Source organism: Balaenoptera ricei, chromosome 15 (genome assembly GCF_028023285.1).
Source record: "Balaenoptera ricei isolate mBalRic1 chromosome 15, mBalRic1.hap2, whole genome shotgun sequence".
Lineage (NCBI taxonomy): Eukaryota > Metazoa > Chordata > Mammalia > Artiodactyla > Balaenopteridae > Balaenoptera > Balaenoptera ricei.
The window spans coordinates 10138894-10163141 of record NC_082653.1 but is presented as its reverse complement, the minus strand read 5'-3'; the positions used below and the strand labels follow the sequence as shown (position 1 = coordinate 10163141).

The 24248-nt window shown below is 47.7% G+C and overlaps 1 protein-coding gene across 1 annotated transcript in view; it reads right to left on the bottom strand.

Moving 5' to 3' along the window:
• Positions 1–22840, bottom strand: part of ATP9A (ATPase phospholipid transporting 9A (putative)) — a 133255-nt gene extending 110415 nt beyond the window's left edge. Inside the window, exon 1 of the mRNA XM_059898514.1 lies at positions 22696–22840. Within this exon, the coding sequence (XP_059754497.1) occupies positions 22696–22763 (68 nt within the window). The 5' untranslated portion in view covers positions 22764–22840. The remainder of the gene's footprint in view (positions 1–22695) is intronic.
• Positions 22841–24248: the final 1408 nt, after the last annotated feature.

Sequence of the window (24248 nt, the reverse complement as noted above, 5' to 3'; positions counted from 1 at the left end):
CCGGAGCTCTTCTGTGTGCACATCAGCTGCCCTGCCCCCCACACTCATTCATTAATCTTCATGTCAATGTGTTGGCTCCCAGCTCCCCAGTCACCCTTCAATGCCCGCTCTGGGATGTGGACAGACTCCTTTCTGCCTCTCCTTTACAGTCAGTGAAATGCTAAGCCTTCTCAGTAGAGGGCGCTGGAGGGACACCACTGGAGGAAAAAGCTCACCTGTGGTTTCCAGGCTGTGGCACAGTGGGCAGGTCAGCAGTGCGTTGAGTGAGGCCATCGAACGGTGCTCTGGCCAGCCACGTGCCCAGCACATGCTGTCCCTCGAGGCTTTCAAGCCCCACTGTGGCCCAGGGGTCACCTTCCCAGGGCCCTCTCGATATGGACATCCCATGCCCCAGGCCTCCTCCACACCAGTGCCCTGATTCCCTCACCCCCAGGTTTGTCTCCCAAAGTCCTCCTGTCACTGTGGCCCTCAGTGTCCCACCAGGGACACTGTGAGCTCCCGTGCCCTCACTCCCATTGTACACCCAATGTGTCAACCACCAGCTGTGCCTGCCACCCCATCTGTACCCCTGCGATTGCTTTCTTGCTTGCCCCACCTGCAGACCAGCTCTGGTCCTGCCATCCAGTGGCCTAAACTACACTGTCTCCAACCAGGTCTGCACCCCAGCCTTAGGGAGGGGCCCCCGTCCCAGTGTGTCCCACCTCAGATTCAGTCCCTTAGCCTAGGCTACCATACAGTTTTCTTCTACAGCCTACAGTTACTCTTGTATCATAATTTAATAAGTCCATTTCCCTCCATCTTTCCACCTGATTGAGCCGAGGCCAACCCCACCTCTCAGCTCCAGTCATGACAAGCCCAGGACCCAGGCTTGGCCAAGCAGAGCCCTCGACATGGTGATGGGCTCAGAGAAAGGGCCAATGAGAGGCCTGGCTGGGATTTTTGCTAGAAATTCCAGAAAAGACATGCTCTTCACCCTGGGATTGTTAAGGTGGCAGAAAACAAGCCTGGAGTTTCAGGAAGCCACCTTGCTCCTGTTTAGGGAGAGTCTGCCTGAAAATGGAGTCACAAGGAGGATGCAGAGACCACAGGTGGCTCCTGCCCACCTTGGGGGAGAGTGTAGGTCTGTAGGTTCCCTGGGCTTCTCAAGTCTTAGGCACCAGTACATTGGTTTTTGTTTTATTTTACTTTGCTAAAGCCAATGTTAAGTGGGTGCAGTTAACCACCGCCCCAAATCTCCTGTCTGATAGTCCTGTCTGCCACATGGCTGGACCGCCCTTAAAGATGCATTCCTGTTTGTGTGTCTTCGCTTCTAAGCTTTTAAAGCCTGCAGTCTATCATCCTGACGTCTGCACACTGATTTCTTTAGAGCTGTGATGTCCAACATGGTAGCTTTGCATTTAAGTTACTTAAATAAAAGAGTTAAATTCCTCATTCTCAGTAGCCACATTCTGAGTGCTCCGCGGCCACAGGTGGTCAGTGGCTACGGACTGGACAGTGCGGATGCAGAACATTCCAGCACGGCAGAGGTTCTACTAGGCGGTGCTGCTTCAGAGCAGCGCTTTCAAGGCATCGCCTCCCTCCTCGCTCTTGAACAAACCTCAATGCCACAGGAACATCAGCAAGTGGACCCCACAACTGAAGGCAATTTGCCTAAAGAGTTTCCCAAACTTCAGCCATTTTCACACACACGGGATTTCTACCATATCCAACTAACTCTACTTTCTAACTTCATAAGTCTGCCTCAATTTGCATACCTTAAATCAGCGATTCTCAACAGGGAGAAGGGGGTTAGTTACTGGTATCTAGTAGGTAGAGGAGGCCAAGATTCTGCTACACATCCTACAAAGCCTGGGACAGCACCCACCACAAAGAATGATGCAGCCTCAAATGCCAGTTGTGCCCTGGTTGAGAACTCCTGACCTGGATTTTATTTATCAATACGTAAATGTGTCTTAAAAGGTAACTTAAAAGGTAACCGCTATCATAAATGGAAAACCAGTATCACTTGCCATAAATAGAAGGTAAACATCAAAATCAACACGATGATTAGCCAATGTTACTAAATTCCCACTGGATACAGTGGCTCCCAGCCCCCAGCCTGCTGCCTGCTTGCCAGTTTCTTCTGCTATTCAAAAGTGGGCTCTGACAGAGTTAAAAATATTGAAGGAAAACTGAAAAAGGAAGTGTCTGGTTGTACATCTCAATGTGATTTAGTTCCTGTCCATGAATTACTTAGTATCACCGTGGCACCTGGAGCCATCATCTGCTATTTGGGGAACTACTGTCCTGCAGTAGAAGCCTTGGGCTTGGTGGCAAATTTACAAGCGACGAAGTCCTCCCCCGGCCCCCAGGTCAGTTAAATCAGAGGAGACGGCGGCCAGGCTCCCCCCTGACATCTGGATTTATACCCGCGACTCTTTTTTCTTCTATCAGCTGCCGCCAGACCCCATCTGTCCAGGGGTGGACGTCAGCACCCCGGAGGTCCAAGAGGGGGAGCTGCCTGGAGCTGTGGGGTGGCAGCTGTCACCCTGCTGTTGCTTCTCAACACCAAACTGAGCTGTCTGTCACTTTCCCAGACAAATTAACTCCTATCCCACATTCTAGACAGGCTGGGGAGATGGGCTACAAGATAGAACCCCTGAGTGCGAGAAATTAATGTAGAGGCTGAAAAAGAAGTAACAAGCAAGAGTCACAGTTTCAGAACAGCAGGACCACGTGGGCTAGAGGAATAAACACCAGCTTTTAAACCAGATGGGCCTGTGCGCAAATCCCAGCCCCGCTCCGCACCAGCTGTGTGCCCTTGGACAATTCATCTTCTGTGATCCCCACTTTCCCTATCTGTAAAATGACAATAAGACCCGCCTTGCTGAATTACTGCGAAGACTAAGGATTTTATATATAAAGGGTGTAAGACAATGCCTAGCACATAACAGGCATTCAATTATAAGTAGATATTATTTCTCTTAAGTTATTTTTCCAGATTAAAAAAAGAAAACATGAAAATTTTCTCACCTGAATAGCAACAGCTATCAACTAGGTTAAGATGTAAGGCTAGAAATAATTTAGTCTACACTGCTTCCAGCTTAGACAATTTAAACAAAAGGAAACCAAAATGGACTCCCTTACGATTTGACTCTAAAACAAACAAAGGTTTTGATAGCCAATAGCCTGCCAACCAGATGTGCAGTGTTTTCACACAATCTGGCCAAATGCAAGGAAAAGCAAATATTAGAGAGGGACACGCCAAGGGAACAATGTTTCTGGAAAAGGTAACCACTGCAACTAGGAGCTGGCGTCCATAGAAATGATCATCTCTGCCCTGGTGCCACTCAGCAGGCACTCAGTAAATATTTGCTGAATTGCCTGCATGACGTACCCACCTTCCCTGAAGCCAGAGTCCAGGAAGCTAGAGTCTCAGTGTTGACGCTGGGAAGATCCAGGAAGAATGTAAAGGAAAATTAAAAGCAACACGGAGAACTCACAGATACAGAGAACAAACTAGAGGGTGCCAGTGAGGAGGGGCGAGACAGGGGAAGGGGATTAAGAGGTGCCAACCACTATGTATAAAATAAGTAAGCTACAAGGATATATTATTGTACAGCACAGGGAATATAGCCAATATTATATAATAACTACAGATGGAGTACAACCTTTAAAAGTTGTGAATCACTAGGTCGTACATCTGAAAGTTATATCATAGTGTACATCAAGTATACCCCAATTTAAAAAAAAAGCAATATAGAGAAAATAGTCTGCAGCAGTAGCTCTCAACAGAGGTAGGGGTTGAATTTGCCCCTGGGGACACTTGGCAACGTCTAGAGAGATGTTTGGCTGTCATGACTGCAGGTCCAGGGAAGGGAAGGGCTGCTGGCGTCTAGTGGGTAGAAGCCAAGGATGCTGCTAAACGTCCTTCAGTGCACAAGACAGCCCCACACAGAGGATTATCTGGCCCCAAATGCCAACCGTCCCGAGTCTGAGAATGCTGCTCTAGAGCGGGACTGTCCCCGACATTTCTGTGCAGAGGGAGATGGTCTCTAGCTGCACCATCAAACACACCAGCCATTAGGCACACATGGCTGTTGAGCGCTGGAAACATACATTTTAAATTTTAGTTCATTCATTTAATGAATGAAAACAGCCACATGTGGCTAGTGGCTACCACACTGGACAGCAGAGCTAGAAGGACGTAACCCAAACTGTTAAGCACAGATGCCTGGGGGGCAGGTTGGGGGAGACTGGAAGAAATGGAAGGGAAGGTATGAAGGGAAACTTTTGCTCTTTGTTCTAGAAACAAGGAAGTGGCTAGATTTTTTTTTTTTTTTTTTAAACCGGGAGAATATAAAACCTAGGATCTGAAAGAACGCAAAGAAGGAAGTAGTTCACTGAACTCTGAAGTATCTCTGGCCACAGGAATGCTACTGTCTGGAGAAGAAACAAGACTATAGCTGTCCCTCTTATCCACAGGGGATACGGTCCAAGACGCCCCCAGTGGATGCCTGAAACTGAGGATAGTACCAAACTCCATCAGTACGGTGTTTTTCCTATACACAAATACTTGTGATAAAGTTTCATTTATGAATTAGGCACAGTAAGAGATTAACAACAATAACCAATAATAAAACATAACAATTATAACAATATACTGTAATAAAAGTTATGTGAACGTGGTCTCTCTCAAAATACCTTACTGTACAAATTTAATGCCCTTTTCATCTTAACTAAAGTACTTATCACACACTGTGGCCATAATTTTTGCAGTTTGAGGTGCACGAAAACTAGCACGAATTTCTTTTTCCCTCTTCATAATTTCACTGATAGAAGATTCATTCTCACCGTGGATCTTAGCAACCTCAGCATACGGTTTTTTTTCTTTCCTTTAAGTCGAGAACTTTCACCTTTTCGCTTAAAGGAAGCACTTCACAGCTTCCCTTTGACATGTCCGAATTGCCAACATCACTATTCGGGGCTATTATTAAGTAAAATAAAGGTTGTCTGAACACAAGCACTGTGATACTGGGACAGTTGCTCTGATAACGGAGACCCATCTCAGTGACACGGGCAGGATACGCGGGACAGAGGGATGATGACTCATGTCCAGGGCAGGACTAAGGAAGACACAAGATTTCATCATGCTACTCGGAACAACAGACAATGTAAATTATGAATTGTTTATTTCTGGAATTTTCCATTTAATATTTTCGGGTTCATTACAGGTAACTGAAAACCATAGAAAGCGAAAGCTCAGATAAGGTGGGACTACTGTTTACCAATGAAAAAAGCCAAGTCAATGCAGCAACTTCTTCAACCATAAAGCTCAGATCCTCTGACCTAGCAAGTCTACCTAGAAGGACACAAATATTGGTACTGGTGACCAACGGGAAATGCACTAGGAGGCCGGCAGCAGCAATACAGAGAGAGAGCAAAACCCTGGAAATGACCAAATGTCCGTTGCGGCAAGACCCCTGTACAATGGACTGTAGTCTGGAAATAAGGTAGAGACACACACGCTGGCAGGACAAGATCCAAGTGATAAAGCGGAAGGAGAAAAACAAGCAAAAGATAAGCAATTTATTGTGCTGTATTTTAATAAAAATAATATATGCTGATATATGCATGGGAAAAAGTACTAGGAAACAAATACACACACACACACACACACACACACACAAACTGTTAACTCTGGTTCTCTGGGGTAGGGGGCAGTCACAGATGATGGAAATTGTCGCCTCTCCCTACTTCTCGTGCCTTAAGTCTTCCCCTATTGGTCTCTTTCTGCTCAGAGCACATGACACCTTTCACATTGCATCCAACCCCACGATTCAATAATTATGAACTCAAATTCACCCCTGTTACCTTTTCATCCCAGATCCTCACAGTCAAGCCACCGATTGCAGCTCCAGAACTCTGCACTTTTAGTTCTTCCCTGGCTGTTTCACTTTTCTCCAACTCCCAACCCCTGTGCAAGACTCATCCACACCAGACTTGCTCAGGCAAGCCCATCACCCAACTTCTACTTATCCTTCAAAACCCAACTCTGTTATTCTCGAAAAGAAGAGGAAGCAGCTCTGTTCTCCCTTAGACTTACTCACCTGTTTCTCTCTAGACCAGGACTGGCAAACTCAAATCTACAGAAGCCCAGCAAGTAACAGAAAACAATAAATGAACAAAAATAAACACAGGATCCAGTGGGGTGGGGCACACTGAGGAGACCAGATCCCATGGGAAGGAAGCAGCTGCCCCCAGCTCCTACCAGGATACAATTCTACATAAGCCCAGCACAGCAGACCACCCAATTCTTCAAGACAAAGACAAAACATAGATTCCGAGATGCAAACACTCAGTTTTTAAATGTTGGCAACTGATTCAATTTTAAAGTACTAGGCAAAACTAAAACCACACTGAGAGAGAATTTTTTTACTCAGCACGATGACGAAGATCAAAGAGCCTAACAACACCTGTGCTTGGTCAGGATGGCCAAACAGGCACCTTCACTGCTGGGAGGGGCCTAAATCAGTGTCACCTTGAGGGAGGGCAACCTGGCGACAGCTATCAAAATTACAAATGGACATTCATTTTGACCCAACCATTCCCCTTCGAGATATTCCATATGTTCCAAAATGGGTATAAAGACCATTCACCATAACACTGCTAGTAACAGCAAACTAGAAATAACCTAAACCTTACCTGTAGTAAACTGGTTAAAGTACATCTATTCAATGGAATCCTATTAAGCCACTTTAAAAAAAAAATTTAAAGGAATAAAGAAGCTTTTTATGTCCTGATATGGAACAAGCCCAGAGTGTATTGTTAAGTCAAAAAAACAGGTTGTAGTGTGTAAGGTGTACTAACAATTGAATAAAAAAGGGAAACATCTATGCATGTTTGTCTAGATAGATAGATATAAAATACTTGTACTTTTTTTGGTAGATGGTTAAAGTTTCTCCAGAACGACACTGAAGAAATCAATGAGTGGTTGCCTGGGGAGGGGCACAGGGTAGATAAACGGAGCTGGTGGGAGGGAGACTGAGTTTGCAGTGTACACACTTCTGTACCTTTTAACACTGAACTGGGACTTCCCTGGTGGCACAGTGGTTAAGAATCTGCCTGTCAATGCAGGGGACACGGGTTCGAGCACTAGTCCAGGAAGATCCCACATGTCGCAGAACAACTAAGCTCGCGAGCCACAACTACTGAGCCTGAGTGCCACAACTACTGAAGCCCACGCTCCTAGAGCCCGTGCTCTGCAACAAGAGAAGCCACCGCAGTGAGAAGCCCATGAACCGCAATGAAGAGTAGCCCCCGCTCGCCGCAACTAGAGAAAGCCTGTGCGCAGCAATGAAGACCCAACGCAGCCAAAAACAAATAAATAAATTTATAAAAAAAACAACAACAACACTGAACTATGTGACCCTGTGATTAAACTTTTTAAATTTAAAACCAAAACCAAAAAAAAAAAAAAAAACCCCACAGTGCTGCCAAAACAGCACACAGCTCTCGGTCTGCAGCCTTAAATCTCAGCCACAAGCCTGTGGGTCAGAGACCAGATGCTGCTCGCCTCCCACCCCAGGCCTGGTATACAGCAGGTGCTCAGTCGCTCTGCGTGGATCCCTTCACACGCCCCAGGCACCCAGCATGCAGGGACCCTACTCACACGCAGACACTTTCGCTAGGCCATCTGCTCACGGGTTCTAGAAGAGGTCTGGTGTGGCAGCACCCAGCAGCAGCCCACAAAACGCCAGAGAACTGAACAGAACTAAATGATGACATGGAAGGCAATGCCCCAGATACCAGAACAATAAGCAAGAACATCTATAAAGCGCTCAGTGTGTGCCGGCTGTCAATGTGCATTATTACCTCCCTGGATCCTCAGCCCCATTCCGTGGGCGCCCTCATCCTCCCCCTCCCGCACCGAGAGTCCTGCAGCTGGTGGGGGGCAGAGTCAGCTGTGGGTCCAGCAGGTGGACCCGAGAGCCATCGCTTTTAACCGGCGCCTGAAGACCTCACACTACGGCAGACTCCAAGAGCCACCTCTGAATTGTTCAGACAACCACCTAGGGAGGAACCCAATGACAGACACAGCAGGACACACGGAGGGTCCCCAGGGCCACCGCCCAGGCCCGCATGGCTCCTCTCTCCACCCCACTGCCATCCCTGACAACGGCTGTCACTGCTACTGTGCTTCCCAGGGGCCACACGCTTGGGATCTCAGCACCTGACACACGTCAGCTCATTCAGTCCTCACCGCCCCCCCGAGCGCTGTCATCACACCCATGTTCAGAGAGCTGGACTCACTCGCCCAAGGTCATACAGCCAGTGACAGGAGGCGCCCAGTGTGGACAGACGCAGCCGTGCTTGAATCCCGGCTCTCAGCCCCTCAAGGTCCTCAGCAGCCGAGCCAGGCCGCGGGGAGCCAGCCCCTCCACCAGGAACCCTCCTCCTTCCCGGACTCCCCTGGAGACCTGGGCTGCAGCCCAGCCGAGGAGCTGCCGCACCGGGCGTGGCTTTGGCACTGAGACAGCCCCGGGAAGGCCATGGGGGATGTTTCCAAGGACGCCTGTAAGACGCCAGAAGTTACAACACCTGTCGCTTGGGAGGAGTTTACCTCTGGAAACAGGTGGTAGAGGGGCTGAGGGGCTGGTCCGAGGGCGGCTCAGGCGTGGCAGGGACCTCACAGGGAGCACTTCACACCTCTCCTAACGACGCTGCTGCAGGGGAACGCGACCCTGGGCTCCAACGACCCCACTACAACCCTCACCCTCCTCTGCAAGGAAGCAGACATGCCCTTGGCCCTGTTGTCTACACACAGCTTTGTCACGAGAAACTGGATCTAGAAAGGCTTTTATTCGTTCAACGAACATTTACTGTATGCTTGCGGACTCTGTTATCTCTCATGACCACCAAACACACACCACCGCGAGGTGTTCGGTTCCCCCAGTCCATCCACAGAGCGTTGCCACGGAGCAAGCCTGTCCTCAATCGACCACAGGCCCCTTCTGCCCTCCAGCTCCACCTGGCTCACACATTAATAATCAGGAAGCCTGATTTGTGGTCGACAGAGAAAGGAAAGCATGTGTTTTTACTTCTTTCTCTCTCTTTTTTTTAAAACTTTCCCAATCTCGGGGGTATGCGCTAGGCAAAAGGCAAAATTATCCTGACCCTGGAACAAGGGCCATTCTGGCTTTCATGGGGTGTTAAGATGGCAGAGCCCTTCCAGAAATTAATTGTCCAAGATGTAGCAAAAATTCATGCATCAAGATAGCCTCTAGGGACTTCCCTGGCGGTCCAGTGGTTAAGACTTCGCACTTCCACTGCAGGGGGTGCGGGTTCCATCCTGGTCAGGGAGCTAAGATCCCACATGCCGCATGGCATGGCTTTAAAAAAAAAAAAAGAAGAAAGATAGCCTCTATAGACTAAGTTCTAATTTCTAACAGCAAAAACCAACGAAAATAATGTCACCTAATAGCCATCTGATAAAATTATAGATCAGAAGGAAATAAACCTAAGTGCTAATAGGAAGTCGGGCTTTACATTCTGGCTACTGCATCTTTAACCTTTCTCTAAGAGAAATCACTAGTTTTCTTTAACAGAAATTACTACTTTTATACTAGAAAAAATAAAATGCTAGTGTTTAAAAGTCCCATGTGGGGGGCTTCCCTGGTGGCGCAGTGGTTAAGAATCCACCTGCCGATGCAGGGGACACGGGTTCGATCCCTGGTCCGGGAAGATCCCACATGCCACAGTGCAACTAAGCCCGTGCGCCACAACTACTGAAGCCCGCGCGCCTAGAGCCTGTGCTCCGCAATGAGAAGCCCGTGCACCACAATGAGAAGCCCGTGCACCACAATGAGAAGCCCGTGCACCACAATGAAGCGCTGCAACTAGAGAAAAGACCCCGTGCAGCAATGAAGACCCAGTGTGGCCAAAAAAAAAAAAAGTCCCATGTGGGCCCCAGAGCTGGGGAGGGCTCTGAGTGGGTCAGGTACCTCCAGGGCCACAGCAGCTGTCTCCGGCTTGACTGTACAAGCCCTGGTCCCCCAGGCCCCTACTTCCATCACTGGGCACAAAACAGCCCAGTGCTGCTCAGGGGATATTAGTGACTGACAAAGGCTCAGCCCCAGTTAAGGCAACAGCCTGGAAACACAAGAAATCTCAGTGATGCAGCAGGAAGCAGCTGGGAGGCAGTGAGGACTGAAACGAGAGCATCTCCAGCCAAGTAGCAAATATGAGATCACCATAACCCAGGCCTGGGCCTCCCTCAACTTTCCCTTTGTGTGTCTTTGGCGTGCCTCTGCTTTGCAGGGCCAGCGTTCAGAATGAATACATTATTTATAAAGTGACAATAAGAATCAACTTGTAAAAATACAGGGCCCTGGTTATGTAAATTAAAGGTGTCTCCTCAAAGAAATAATATGTTGCCACTTAAAGCGTCATTTACAAAGCACATCATGATACAAAAAAAAGCCTTACATTAAAATGCTGAATGAAAAAAAAAAGTAGGAAATAAAAAAACACATGTGCTACATGGTTATAATTCATCAAACAATGTACACACGGAAACAAGACAGGAAGAAAAGAGCATATGCTAAAAGGTTTGTGTTAACTGTGGTTGCCTTTGAAGGGAAAGTTACACCAGTAACTCATTCATCAGTTTTCTCTGTTCTCCAATTTTTAATACACATGCACTCATTTTACAATTAAAAGAAAGTAAATTTTATACTTTTTTACTGTTTCCCTTATGATGAAAACTACTCAAGAAGAGGGTGTTTGGTTGTAATGTATACAGAAACAGAAATATAATGTGGGTCACATGAAACTTACATAATGCTACAACCCAATGTTACCTCAATTAAAAAATATCAAAAATAAGAAATGTAAAAAAGAAAAAAAAAAAAGGAAAGAAAGATCAAGCTGCACAATATACTGGGAGGAATCAAGGTAGAAACAAGGATTTGTGTTAGGACAGAGACTGCAATCTTTGAGCTAGTGTGAGCTATGGTGCAAAGTTATCATGAGGCAAAATAAAATCAAAGTAAAAATAAAAAGAGAGTACTTGGTCCGAAAGGCAAGGCCGCTGTGATGCGACCATTTTGCCACGTTTAGGTTCAGGGTTACCATGATGTGGCTATCCTATACGTCTAAAACTTGACTTCAGAGCAAGAAAACGAAGCCTCTCTCAAATAAATATTTTTTTAAAATGCATTTCTTGTGATACTACTATGCTCCCATGAGGATGGCTAAAATGAAAAATGACAAATACCAAGTGTGGACGAGGATGTGGAGCATCTGGCACTTTCCCGGGTGGAGAAGCACAAATTCGTACAATTTGGAAAACTCAATTTCTACTAAAGCTAAACACAAATATCCCCAAGGGCCCAACAAAGCCACATAATACGTGTCCTCAAGATAAGTTCAAGGAGGTCCACAGCAGCACCATTCATGAGACCTCAAGCTGGAAACGTCCCACTTGTCCATCGGGAAGAGATGCAATAGAGGGGTCACGATATACAGCTGGCCCTGGAACAACAGGGGTCTGAACTGCACCAGTCCATTTACTTATATGTGGATTTTTCTCAATAAATAAAGTACCTGTACTTTCATTTTACAGATCTTTAAGTTAACTAAGTTTGGGGAAAAGTTTGTGTTTGATTAGAGATCACAATATGTAAAATGAAAAGAACTAGGGTTTCAGTCCTGATTCTATTCAACCTGTTTGAGCTTCTGCTTTTGGGTGAGTCATTTATCAATTCCTTTGTTTTTGAGGCAAAGATAGCAGTTACCAGTACTTGGATTTTTGACTGGTTGGGGGTCGACACCCCTAACCCCCTCCCTCATTGTTTAAGGATCAATGACTTATTCATACACTGACCTCATATGGCCGACAGAAGTGAACAAACTACAATAAACATGCAACACGGTCAACCCTTATGAACAAAACATGGAGCAAGAATTAACAGGCATGAGTGAGTACCTGCTACATGATTGCATTTACTTAAAGGTCAAAAACAGGCCCAGTCAATCTGTTAGAAGTCAGGATATAGATCGAGGCAGGGGAGGAAGGAGGCAAGAGGAGGCTTCTGAGGTCATAGCCGGTTTATCTGCTGCCAGTTACAGGAGTGTGTTCACTTCATGAAAATTCGTCAGGCTGTGCATTTATGATGTGTGCACTTTCCTGTGTGTGTATATATATGTATGGATGTGTATATATGCATAGTTTTTTAAGCAGCTTATTTAGGAAAAAAAACCCTGCGAGGTGGGACAAATGGTGTTATCTGTTTACTACCTAGTCCTTTGATTTACCCGGACACAACTGGGTCATTCCTTGTATGAGAGCCTCTAATTGCCTTTAATCTGGAGAACTGAAAAAAGAGGGGAGAGGATGCGGGCGGGGGAGGTTCTTCAGTTTTAAATTTTCTTTGCACTTTCATGGGGACTGACTGTATAAAAGCTAAAAAGTATTCAGATTCAAATCACTTCCTTTTACAGGGTGAGTACACACATTTTAGAAATAGATGTTCTGCACTCCCCCCCCCCACCATTAGCATGAATGCCTCTCCTACAGAGAGAGTGAATTTAAAAAAATAAGGATCAATATGGAAACTAACTCTGAAAACAGATACTATGCTTCTGATGGATTTACAGTGATTGGGATAATTTGAAGTTTCCAGAATTTTCCTCTGTCACATCATTTCTGCTCTCTGCTTCTACCAGGAACAATGGAGTACACACATATTTACTGCCAAATCACTGAAGGCTCACAAACCCCCAATTCCTCTTCCCTCAACAAAAATCACCTCCTCCAAATAGCCATTACAAAAAAACTCAAATAGGAAAGGGCATAGAGACAGGTTGCAAAATACAATTTGCTGCATAAATTCAAATTAAAATGAGCCTTTTAAAAAAACTCAAATGAGCTTTTAAGTTTTCTAAACCAAAACCGTTCTTCAGTTTGTCACCTGTAAAGCAGGGCTGTCAGGAGGATGAAATGGGATGATCTACGTAGAACTCTTAGAAGAGCACTGGGCACCTATTCAGCACACGATAGGGGGCAGCGACTATTAGAACTCCCATCAAATTAATCTAGCACAATCCCAGTGACAAGAACTAACAAGCCAACCATCCAAAGCATAACCTGGAAATGTGACCACTGTAAACTCTTTAAGCAAAAGGAAACATCTGGGGACAGCACCTCCCCCTTACGGAGCATGTGGCATGTGTTTTAGGTTGCAGGGGGCTGGGTGGTGGCATTCAGCTCTAGTGGACGTGACTTGGCAACATGGAGAACTCTTTGCTTATGGAGAACTCTTGAGACTGGACTGTCTAAAGAAAAGCACTGAAAAACTCATCATCAGTTTAAAATAAAGGTTTACCAAAAACACGGAGAGATTCCTCACCTACCAAAATAACCACACGATGCTACCTATATTAGCCTGCTCAGGCTGCCATAAGAAAATATCACAGGGGCTTCCCTGGTGGTGCAGTGGTTGAGAATCTTCCTGCCGATGCGGGAGACATGGGTTCGAGCCCTGGTCTGGGAAGATCCCACATGCCGCGGAGCAACTAGGCCCATGAGCCACAACTACTGAGCCTGCGCGTCTGGAGCCTGTGCTCCGCAACAAGAGAGGCCGTGATAGTGAGAGGCCTGCGCACCGCGATGAAGAGTGGCCCCCGCTTGCCACAACTAGAGAAAGCCCTCGCACAGAAAGGAAGACCCAACACAGCCAAAAATAAATAAATAAATAAATTTATTTTAAAAAAAAAGAAAATATCACAGGTCGAGGGGCTTAAACAATGGAAATTTATTTTCTTATAGCTCTGGAGTCTGGAAACTCCAAGATCAAGGTGTCAGCAGATTTGTTACCTTCTGAGGCCCCTCTTGCAGCCGGCCACCTTCTCCCTGTGTCCTCATGGGCTTTCCTCTCACCCCTGGTATCTCTCTTCGTGTCCTAATCTCCTCTTCTTAGAACACCACTCAGATTAGTTAAGGGCTCACCGTAATGACCTCGTTTTAATTTAATCATCTCTTTAAAGGCCCCGTCTCCAAATACAGTCACTTTCTAAGGTGCTGGGTTAGGACCTCAACATGTAAATTTGGAGAGGGACACACGTCAGCACATGACACTTCCCAAATGCTTTCTTCCAACAGCTCAAGACTTCCTTAGTTGCTAAATGAGAAGCTGAACTCAGAGTTCAGAACATAATCCAAACATGAATTTCTTGCCCAACAGGTTTTTCTTTTTTCATTCTTTCTTTTTTTTTTTTTTTAAAGGCAGGATGAGTCGCCTTAAGGATAGTTAATGGGTATGGCTTTTCATAGAGTGTACGCACTCCACTCATCCAGGGGTTCCTAACAGCTGCGATTCTGCCCACTCCTCCTCCTCCTCCCACCCTCCGGGGGACACGGCAATGTCTGCAGACAGTTTTGGTTGTCACAGTTGGGGGGAGGGTGCCACTGGCATCTAGAGGGTAGAGGCCAGGGGTGCTGCCCAACGTCCTACAGTGCCCAGGACAGGCTCCCAAGGCAGAGAACTGTCAAAGCGAAAACATCAATAGTGCTGAGGCTGAGGACCCCTGAGGTCTAAACTGGCCAATCCCTACCTCATCTTGTGTCACAGCAGATGGCCCAGCGAAGAGAGGGAGAGCCTACCAGGCCCCGTTCCCTCCATAGGCCTCTTCTTCCTCAGGGAGGGCAGCCAGCGGGCTCTTCCCTGGCACTGGGCAAATGCCACAGAGATCTAACTGGAAGAAGGCAATAGTCTCCAGCCCACCCAGCTTTCCAATTCACACAAGAAGCCTTTCTTTCCACGGGGCCCCTTCCAACTGTCCTCTCCCACAAACCTCTCAAACTTTAGACAATGATTAAAGCAACGTTAAGGTCCCAGATGAACTAGGTAAACTAACCATCGTTTAGAAATCGTGTTTTTCATGGACGACTTGGCAAAATAAAAAGAATTTTTAAGTCTACAAATAACAAATGCCGAGAAGGTGTGGAGAAAAAGGAACCCTCCTACACTGTTGGTGGGAATGTAAGTTGGTGCAGCCACTATGGAGAACAGTATGGAGGTTCCTCAAAACACTAAAAATAGAACTACCATGTGATCCAGCAATCCCACTCCCGGGCCATATATCCGGACAAAACCATAAATTCAAAAAGATACATGCACCCCAATGTTCACAGCAGCACTATTTACAATAGCCAAGACACGGAAGCGACCTAAATGCCCATCAACAGATGAGTGGATAAAGAAGATGTGGTACATGTACACAATGATATTATTCAGCCATAAAAAAGAATGAAATAATGCCATTTACAGCAACATGAATGGACCTAGAGATTATCATACTAAGTGAATAAGTTAGAGAAAGACAAATATCATATGACATTGCTTATATGTGGAATCTAAAACATGACCTACATGAACTTATCCATGAAACAGAAACAGACTCACAGACATAGAGAACAGACTTGTGGTTGCTTAAGGGTAGGTGGGGTGGGCAAAGGATGGAGTAGGAGTTTGGGATTAGCAGATGCAAACTATTATATATAGAATGGATAAACAACAAGGTCCTACTATATAGCACAGGGAACTATATTCGATATTCTGTAGTAAATCATAATGGAAAAGAATATATGCATAACTGACTCACTTTGCTATACAGCAGAAACTAACACAACACTGCAAATCAACTATACTTCAATAAAATAATTTTTTTAAAAAAAGAATTTTTAATCTATCAGCACAACCAGCTTATCCCTTTTCTTTCCCCTTTGTAACAATAACATTATATTTTTAGACCAACAGCACCATGTTATAAGCACAGGCCACCACTTCCTAAATGTCAGGCATGACATGGGCACGTCTACAAACCTACCGAACTATCACTGACTTCATACTTTTAAATCAACTCTGTGTTTTTTACTGAAATGTATTCTAAAAGAAGACTTCCTGTCACTACTACAAAGAGAAAACAAGTATCACTTGGCACAAACAGAAGGAACTATAAACATATTTGCTAACCTTTCAATGTCTGGCCACGAGCCACGTAAATTGATCTCTGGTGAGGCTTCCCACAGGCCAAGCTCTGAATACCTAAATCAATCATTCAAAGTCACATAAATAAAAGAAGCTAGCTTTAAAAACAATCAGCACTATTCTATCTCTTTAGGTGAAAGTCATCGAAAAATATGTTACAATGAGTCTTTTTCTTTCTAAATTAAACCAAAGTCCACTGGCTTTTAGGAGGGAAGCTGGAGGCACTTCATGTCCATTCCCAAAGGTGGCCATCAAGTCTGGCCAGCACTAGTCAATGACTTTCATCACGTGCATCTGGGTAGAGATATTAAAAGAAACTTCTGTTCTGAGAAGTAACAGCTCAAAGTCCAAAGACAGATCATTCGACACCCCGCCTCCTCCTTTCTACTTGTTGCATGGGTGGCCGAGGTCAAGGTCAAATGGCCACCCTGCTGCCTTAGGGACTGGCACCCAGGTGGCTCAATGGCCTTCCTCAGGGAAGCCCTGGCAAGCGTGGCGCCTGTACCCACGCTCTACCCTTCAGCATCTCCACCTGGGTTTGTAATTTCACATCCGGTGTCACTGCCTGTGCCTGGCATGGGCAGGGAGCACCTGGTCCGGGTTTGGTCAGCACAGGGGAGGGCCCACGGCAGGGATTCTGTAACAGAAGTGGATGGCACAAGTGCAGCTGGGCTGGCAGAGGACGCACAGAGCACTTCCTGATGGGCCGCTACCAACGCCTGCTCTGACTGTTCTCATCCAAGGGAGCAGAGAGCTGTTAATGCAACTCTCCACTCCATCACAGAGAGGGGAAGGGCTGGGGTCTGTGGATTTCATTCACCAGCACAATCTCCCATAGGCTCCCCCAAACACACCCCACCCCCCAACATTAATACCTAATATTAGGTATTAGGACGGCATACGTAATACCACGTCCACTGTGTCAACAGAAAGACGCTGAAAACACACGCACCCCTACATACAGCCCATCCTTCTGATCTGTGATATTTGTTTTTGCCAATTCACCTACTGCCTAAAATTCGTAACCTCAAAAATCAATGCTCACAGCACTCTCGTGGTCATTCACAGACACGCTCAGCGTGGAAAAAACAACCCGAGTCACCCACACGCATTCCCAGCTGAGGCTGAACGGGGCGAGGATCTGCCTTCTCGTCTCCGCTCTCACATTGTACACAAGTGCCCTCTTCATGGCCCGTTTAGTGCCATGTGTCCTGCATTTCTGTGCTTTTTGTTGTCTATTTCACTGTTTAAAATGGTCCCAGCACTGTCAGCGTGCCTAAGAGCAAGAAGCCTGTGATGTGCCTCATGGAGAAAAATACATGTGTTACCTATAAGCTTCCTTCAAGGCATGAGTTGCAGTGCTATTGGTCATGAGCTCCATGTTAATGAATCAACAATGTATTTAAACACCATGTCTTTCAACAGAAATACACCTAACACAAGGTTCTCTACTGATCAGCTGACTGAAATGTTGTAACAAGAGGCTCACAGGAACCTAACCCTGTATTTCCCCCTAGGAGCTGTGGTTCACTGTTCGCTAATTCAGGGCTGGCAGGGACTTCACAGAACAGAACTACTGCAAGTAATGAGAATCAACTGTACTGTATACCTAATACTACCCTCCATGATGTCAACAGAGACAGGCATTTTACCATCACAAATCAGAAGTGACAGCTTCAATAAAAAGTTCAGAACTTCCCACTAAATAAACACATCTGTATAAAGAACTCCCTACGCGGCACTGTTCTTAGCCCACGTCAACAGTGAATTCACATCACTGACGCACCCTCGTCCTGGCATGGCGTGAGCACCTCTGCAAAGGAGCACGTGGCCTGCAGCAGCCTTGCCACTACAGATTTAGTCATTTGAGGTCTGAGAGAGCTTCTGGCAGAGTCAAGTCCTCTGTGGCCATTTTCCAGCCAGAGTTCTTACTCAACCAGACTCTCTACAAAGTTCTAGAAAGAAGAGGAGATCGTGTTACCCAGTGCAAGAGTCCGGATGAGGCTTCGTCCCCCTCCCAGGCTGTGCAAAGAACAATTTCTGACGTTCTCTGAGGGCTCACATCCACTCTGTATATATTATGCCCGACCACATGGGCTCTTACTATGTCGCCACTTTACGGAAGAGGAAACTGAGGCACAGGAGGGAAAAGACAGTGGTCTGGGACTTCCCTGGTGGCACAATAGTTAAGAATCCACCTGCCGGACTTCCCTGGTGGCACAGTGGTTAAGAATCCGCCTGCCAATGCAGGGGACACAGGTTCAAGCCCGGGTCCGGGAAGATCCCACATGCCGTGGAGCAACTAAGCCCGTGCGCCACAACTACTGAGCCTGCGCTCTAGAGCCCGCGAGCCACAACTACTGAAGCCTGCGCACCTAGAGCCTGTGCTCCGCGACAAGAGAAGCCATGGCAATGAGAAGCCCACGCACCACAACGAAGAGTAGCCCCCGCTCCCTGCAACTAGAGAAAGCCCGCGCGCAGCAACAAAGACCCAACCCAGCAAAAAACAAAAAAACAAAAAAACAACTCACAGTAGACAAGAGAAATAAAAGCATATGTCTACACAAAGACTTGAATGTTCTTAGCAGTGTTATTTACAATAGCCAAATACTGGAAATAATCCAAATGTCCATCTTGGTGAACAGATAAACAAAATATGGTGTATCTACACAATGGAATTCTATTAAGCAATAAAAAGGAACTTTAAAGCCATTGTGCTAACAAAAAAGAAGCAGACTCACAGACATGGAGAACAAGACTAGTTGTTACCAGTGGGGGGCGGGGGGTGCTAAATAGCGGCTGGGGAGCAAAAGGTACAGACTATCGGGTGTGAGATGAGCTCAGGGATGTACTGTCCAACACAGGGAATATAACCAATATTTTGTAATAACTGTAAATGGAAAGTAACCTTTAAAAATTGTATTAAAAAATTAAAATTTAAAATTTAAAAAAAATACGCTAAGTGAAAAAAGGCAGATACAAAGACAACATATTTTATGATTCCATTTATATGAAATTTCCAGAAAGGGCAAACCTATTAAAACAGAAAGCAGATCAGTGACAGCCTGGCATGAACTGCAAACAGGCACGAGGGAACTTTTGGGACTGATGGAAATGTTCAAAAACTGGATTGTGGGGACGGCTGCACAAACTCTATAAATCTACTTTAGAAAAATCAGTGAGTTGTATAGTAACAGTGGCTGTATTTTATGTGATATAAATTATACTTCAATAAAGTTACTTATAAAAAAAAGCTGAAATAGACTCTGTATCTAAATAGTCAGCTCTTTCTTAACCCAGTTCATAGCCAAAACCTCCTAATGCCCCAAGTCCAAATACATCAAAAATCAAAGCATCCTTGTCCAACTTGGCCACAAAACCCCAAATTATGACTAAGAGAAGGCAAAGTCTCAGTTCTGCCAGAGCTGCTTTCGACAATATCTATCACACCAGGGCGTCTACATACCTGGATGGAATAGTTTATGTAGTTAATCATTTCCTGGATTTGATCAGGAAGGAGCAATGAAGTCAATAATATTTCTTTACTTGCTACCATCAAAGGTCCTTCCTCTCAAAGGAGCATTCCGGAGATTCCCCCAAAGCAAACCTTACACAAAGACCTAATTATCACTATCTGTCCTAGTAAAGACCCAGGATGTACTAAGCACTTAGTGTTCCAAATTTAACATGGATTAAGTCTCAAAGCAATCCTAGGAGGTATACATAATTACTGTTACTCCCACTTTACAGATGAAAAAATGAGACCCAGAAAGGTAAAGTAATTTCCCCAAGTCACACAGCTAGTGAGTGGCAAAACCCAGGCTTGCACCCAGCTCTCCAATCCTACGCCCACGCTCCTAACCAATCTCTTGTGTTTCACCAAGAGGAGAACTTCATTTAGCCAGAAGGAAAGCACATGATGTCAGAAAAATGGTTTCCAGCAATGTGAGGCAAATGCCTTGTGTCCTAACAAAACCACTGTAATAGTTTTCTCAACATCAGGATGTGGTAACTTTCTCAAGAGAGAAAAGAGCTCTGGGTCTACGGGATTCCTCCAGCAAATAAATTGCATGTCTTGGCAACATATGCTGAGTGACCCCAGCATTAATTATACTCTGTCTCCTGGGACCTGTGGCACCTATGTTTTTGGTTTTTTAACCACAAAATCCCCCAACCATCCTACAGCTTTGAGCCATTAGGTAAAAAGAGTTGATCCACCTCCTCACACTGAGTATCCCTATGACCTCCAACAAATTATTTAGCATCACTGAATCTTAGTTTCCCTGTCTATAAAATGAAGAAACTAACTCCAAAAATTCACACAGTTGTTATGAGGATTTAAACACAGCCATTTATCTCAAGTGCCCAACAAAGAGTCTGACCCATCACAAATATATTTCTTATTCCTATACCTCCCCCCGCCCCGGCCCCCCGCCTTAAACTACAGGAAGCCTTTCCATCTCTCTGTGCTTCCAAAAGTGTCTCCCAACACCAAGACCCCCAACTTGACAAGGCTACTCCTAAAAATGCAGATTAAATACTAGAACATATACGCAAATACCTGGAATTCCAGGTACATGATTTGAATTTGAATCAATGTCACTGTTTAGGAAATCAATTAGGTCCAAAGTGGCAAATTCTAAAGGAGGAGTGATCTTCCATGCCAATAACAAACAGAAATCTTTTTTTTTTTTTTCGAACTGTCAGCACCACTCCCTCTGGGCCCCTGTATCAACGGTGCATATTTCTATCATAGTAATCATCACTTTTAAATAATTATTTGCATTTTTCTCTCATGCACTGAATCAGAGGTTCTCAACTATGCCAGCGCATTAAAATCATCAGGGGAGCTTGGGACGCGATCATGCCGGGGGCCCGGGCGGGGGCTGGAGCTGAGCCGAATTCCCTCCCCGCCCGCCTGCCCACCCCAGACTCTTATTTCAAAGGTCTAAAATGGGGCAGGGATGGTAATAGTTTAAGCTGCCCAGGTGATTCCAATGCAGGGTCAGGAGGCCCGCACCTGTGGTCAGGGCTTGTTTAATTCGCATATGCACCCCAGTCACCTGACACAGCCCCCCCCACACACACACAGTAGGCGTTTTATAATTGTTTTTGGCACAAATTAATAACTAGAGGATCTTCGAGTCCACTGATCATATTAATTCATTAAAACACTTACTGAGAAAGAAAAAATTTACTGAGGGTGTATATTCCGTCAGGCACTATGCCAGGCATAGGGCTCAAGTTAATTGTCATCGTTCTTTAGCCTTGAGTGGTCAGGATTAAAACGCGCGCCAACAGTGAAGGAAGGGGCGGGGGGCTGTCGGTCTCTGGGGTCAGAGAGCCTGAGCGCAATCTGCATTTTGCAGCATCTTCCCAGCAGCCCTCGACCTCGCTGGGCTCGCTTCCTCCTCTGTATTCTATCAGTGGGGCCTCCTCACCGGGAGATTCAAGGAAGACTTTAAGAAGACAGGGACAAAGACCTCACAAAATGGCAGCTGGCATCATTCCTCTTTTTTCTTAATTCGACGGACACCTGGTGAAGCCAGCCTACTTGTTCACCCTCCTCACCCCCTCCATCAAGTAACCGACGCCGCAAAGAGCGGCCGCCACAGGGAAAGGCCCAGAGAGAACAGGACGCCAAAGGGAAGGGCGGGTCCGAGAGGCCCGGCCCCGCCCAGCTGCGGTTCTCAGCCTTCACCAGAAAACAGCCTCACCTGGGCAGCCTCGGAAAATGCACATTTCCAGGTCCCACCCCCAAGAACTGATCGGCGGGTCTGGGCGGGGCCGTGGAATCTGCATTTTAACCAGCTCCCCTCAACCTTCCCCGCAGCTAACTCTCTCGCAGGCGATGCCACAGACCCTTAAAACCTCAACAGGTCATTGCCATCCTCCGAATAGGAAGACGGCAGGGCGCAAAACATCCGCCCGTCCTCTCTCTCCAAGTGAGGGAAACCCTCACCAGGCTGTCCAGGGGCCTGCCAATGCGGGAAGGCACAGCAGGTGGCAACCCCTACGCCTGCCAGGGGGCTCCTTCCCTCAAGCTGTGGGGAACCGTGGAGGGGGGGGGGTCTCCTGTCGACCAGTAGGAGCCCTTCTCGCCCTCCTGCGGCTACTAGTTCGGGTCCAGCCGGGGCCGGGAGGGGAAGGCGGCCATCTGGGGGCTGGGACCCGGAGGCACTGATGGGGACCCCCCCGGCGGGTCTGCGGACGAAGCCATGCCTCCCCCGGCAAACAAACCGAGCATACCCGGGCTTCCGAGGACTCCACGCGCAGAGCAAGGTTTGAAACTAACCAAATCGGAATTACAACGACAAGGAGTAATCAGGAAACAAAATGGTTAAGAGGCAAGGCTGATCCCAATTCCACGCGCGTGTAAACAGCGCTGGGCAGGCCCGGCTTCTCGGGGTTTCGAAAGGAAGGGGGGCATTGGTGCGAGGCAGCGGGGCGCTTGGACCCGAAAGGGACGCGATCATGCCGGGGGCCCGGGCGGGGGCTGGAGCTGAGCCGAATTCTCTCCCCGCCCGTCCGCCCGCCGGCCTCCCAGGCCCGGCCACCGGCTCATGGCGCCGGCCAACCTGTCAGGCCCGGCCCGCCCCGCCCGAGCGCCAGGCTCCGGCCGCGCGCGGACAAAGGAGGGCTGCCAGCCCCGGGTCCCGCTCACCCGCCGCGGGGCCTGCTGTCCATCCGCTTCTTCTGGCGCACCGGCTGCAGCGGGATGTTGTCCGTCATGTCGCCCGCGCCGCCCGCCTTGGCCGCCGTGCCCCCCGCGCCGCCTGGGCCGCCGCCCGGTCCGGCCTCCGCGCCACCGCCCGCCGGCGCCGCGCCGCCCCGGGGGAGGAGGCGGCGGCAGCGGGCGGGCCGGGCCCGCAGCGAGGGGGCGAGCTCGCGAGCGCCGGGCCACGCGCGGAGCCGCCCGCGCGGCCCGACCGACGGACACGGGCGCACCATGGGCCCGAGCTACGCGCCGCGCCCGCTCGCCCAGCACCGCGCCTGCCACGGGGGGCGGCCGGCTGTGTCCGCGCCGCCGCCGCCGCAGTGTCCCCGCCCCCGGCCCGCGCCGCGCGCCCCCCACGCGCGCCCACCCGGCCACGCGCCCCCCGCCCACGCCCCGCCGTGCGCGCGCGCGCCCGGTCCCCACCCCCAGCCGACACCACTTTCACGCGCACACACTGCCACGCTCCCTCGGCCTCCATCCTCTCACGTGCTCACTCTTGCACGTTCACACGCGACCCGCGCACACACACACGCACACTCATTCTCACCTGCTTACTCTGCACCAGCATCCGACCTTCACAATCACACACGTACACCTGCACGCACACACCCTGCTACACTCACCCCCATGAGTCACCTCCGTCCGCCCTGGATCTCAGGCCTCACACACGTGTGCCCCCAGGAATCACAGTCACACCGGGACCCACACTCTACCTGACTCCGCTTTCCTGACTCCCTCACCCACCATCCTCCACCATCACCTACCCTCACTCTCCCACCTGGACCCCTCAGATACACAATCACAACATGCACGTACACACCTGCACACCCTCGTTCTCACACACACTCCTTCACCTACCTCTGGGGCTGACGCACGTACCCTTCTCAGTCACCCAGACCAACATCTGCACCTCCATCCTCTCCCACACAGTGTCCGGGATCCACTAACTTTCCAAGGACTCGATAAAATTTTAAGAACAGAAAGAAGATGGATAGTGGTGAAGGAAGGAGGGAGGGAAGTTAAAAATCCATATGTAATGAAAGAGCCTCAAAATGTAACACCGTATAAACTAACCTACTGCAACTAAAGGAAATTTTGAAGTAGCTACATCTAGTACATTTCATGCGGGATGCGGGTGCCTTTTAATTTGTTCGCGATGAACAAGGGCAAAGCCACCAACTGTCTGTGTCTGGGGCCTTGGGTGAAGTGGATCCCAAACCAAGAAGTGTGACTCATCTCATGTTCCGATGAAGTTCCTCAAGAAAAGCATGTCATTAGACGTTGCTGCATGGCACCTTTGAAGGGAAAACAGCATTCTTTGGATAACAGACCTGGTCTGCTTTGCGTCCTGTACCTAGGACAGTGCTAGGCCCACAGCATGATACACACACAGTCAACTCTCAGTAAAGGCTCATTTAGTGGAGGAAATGTAAACATCCTGACCCACCAGTTATGGCATCAGAGGAGGCCCCACCCCCTCCCACCTGCTCCCCTAAGGT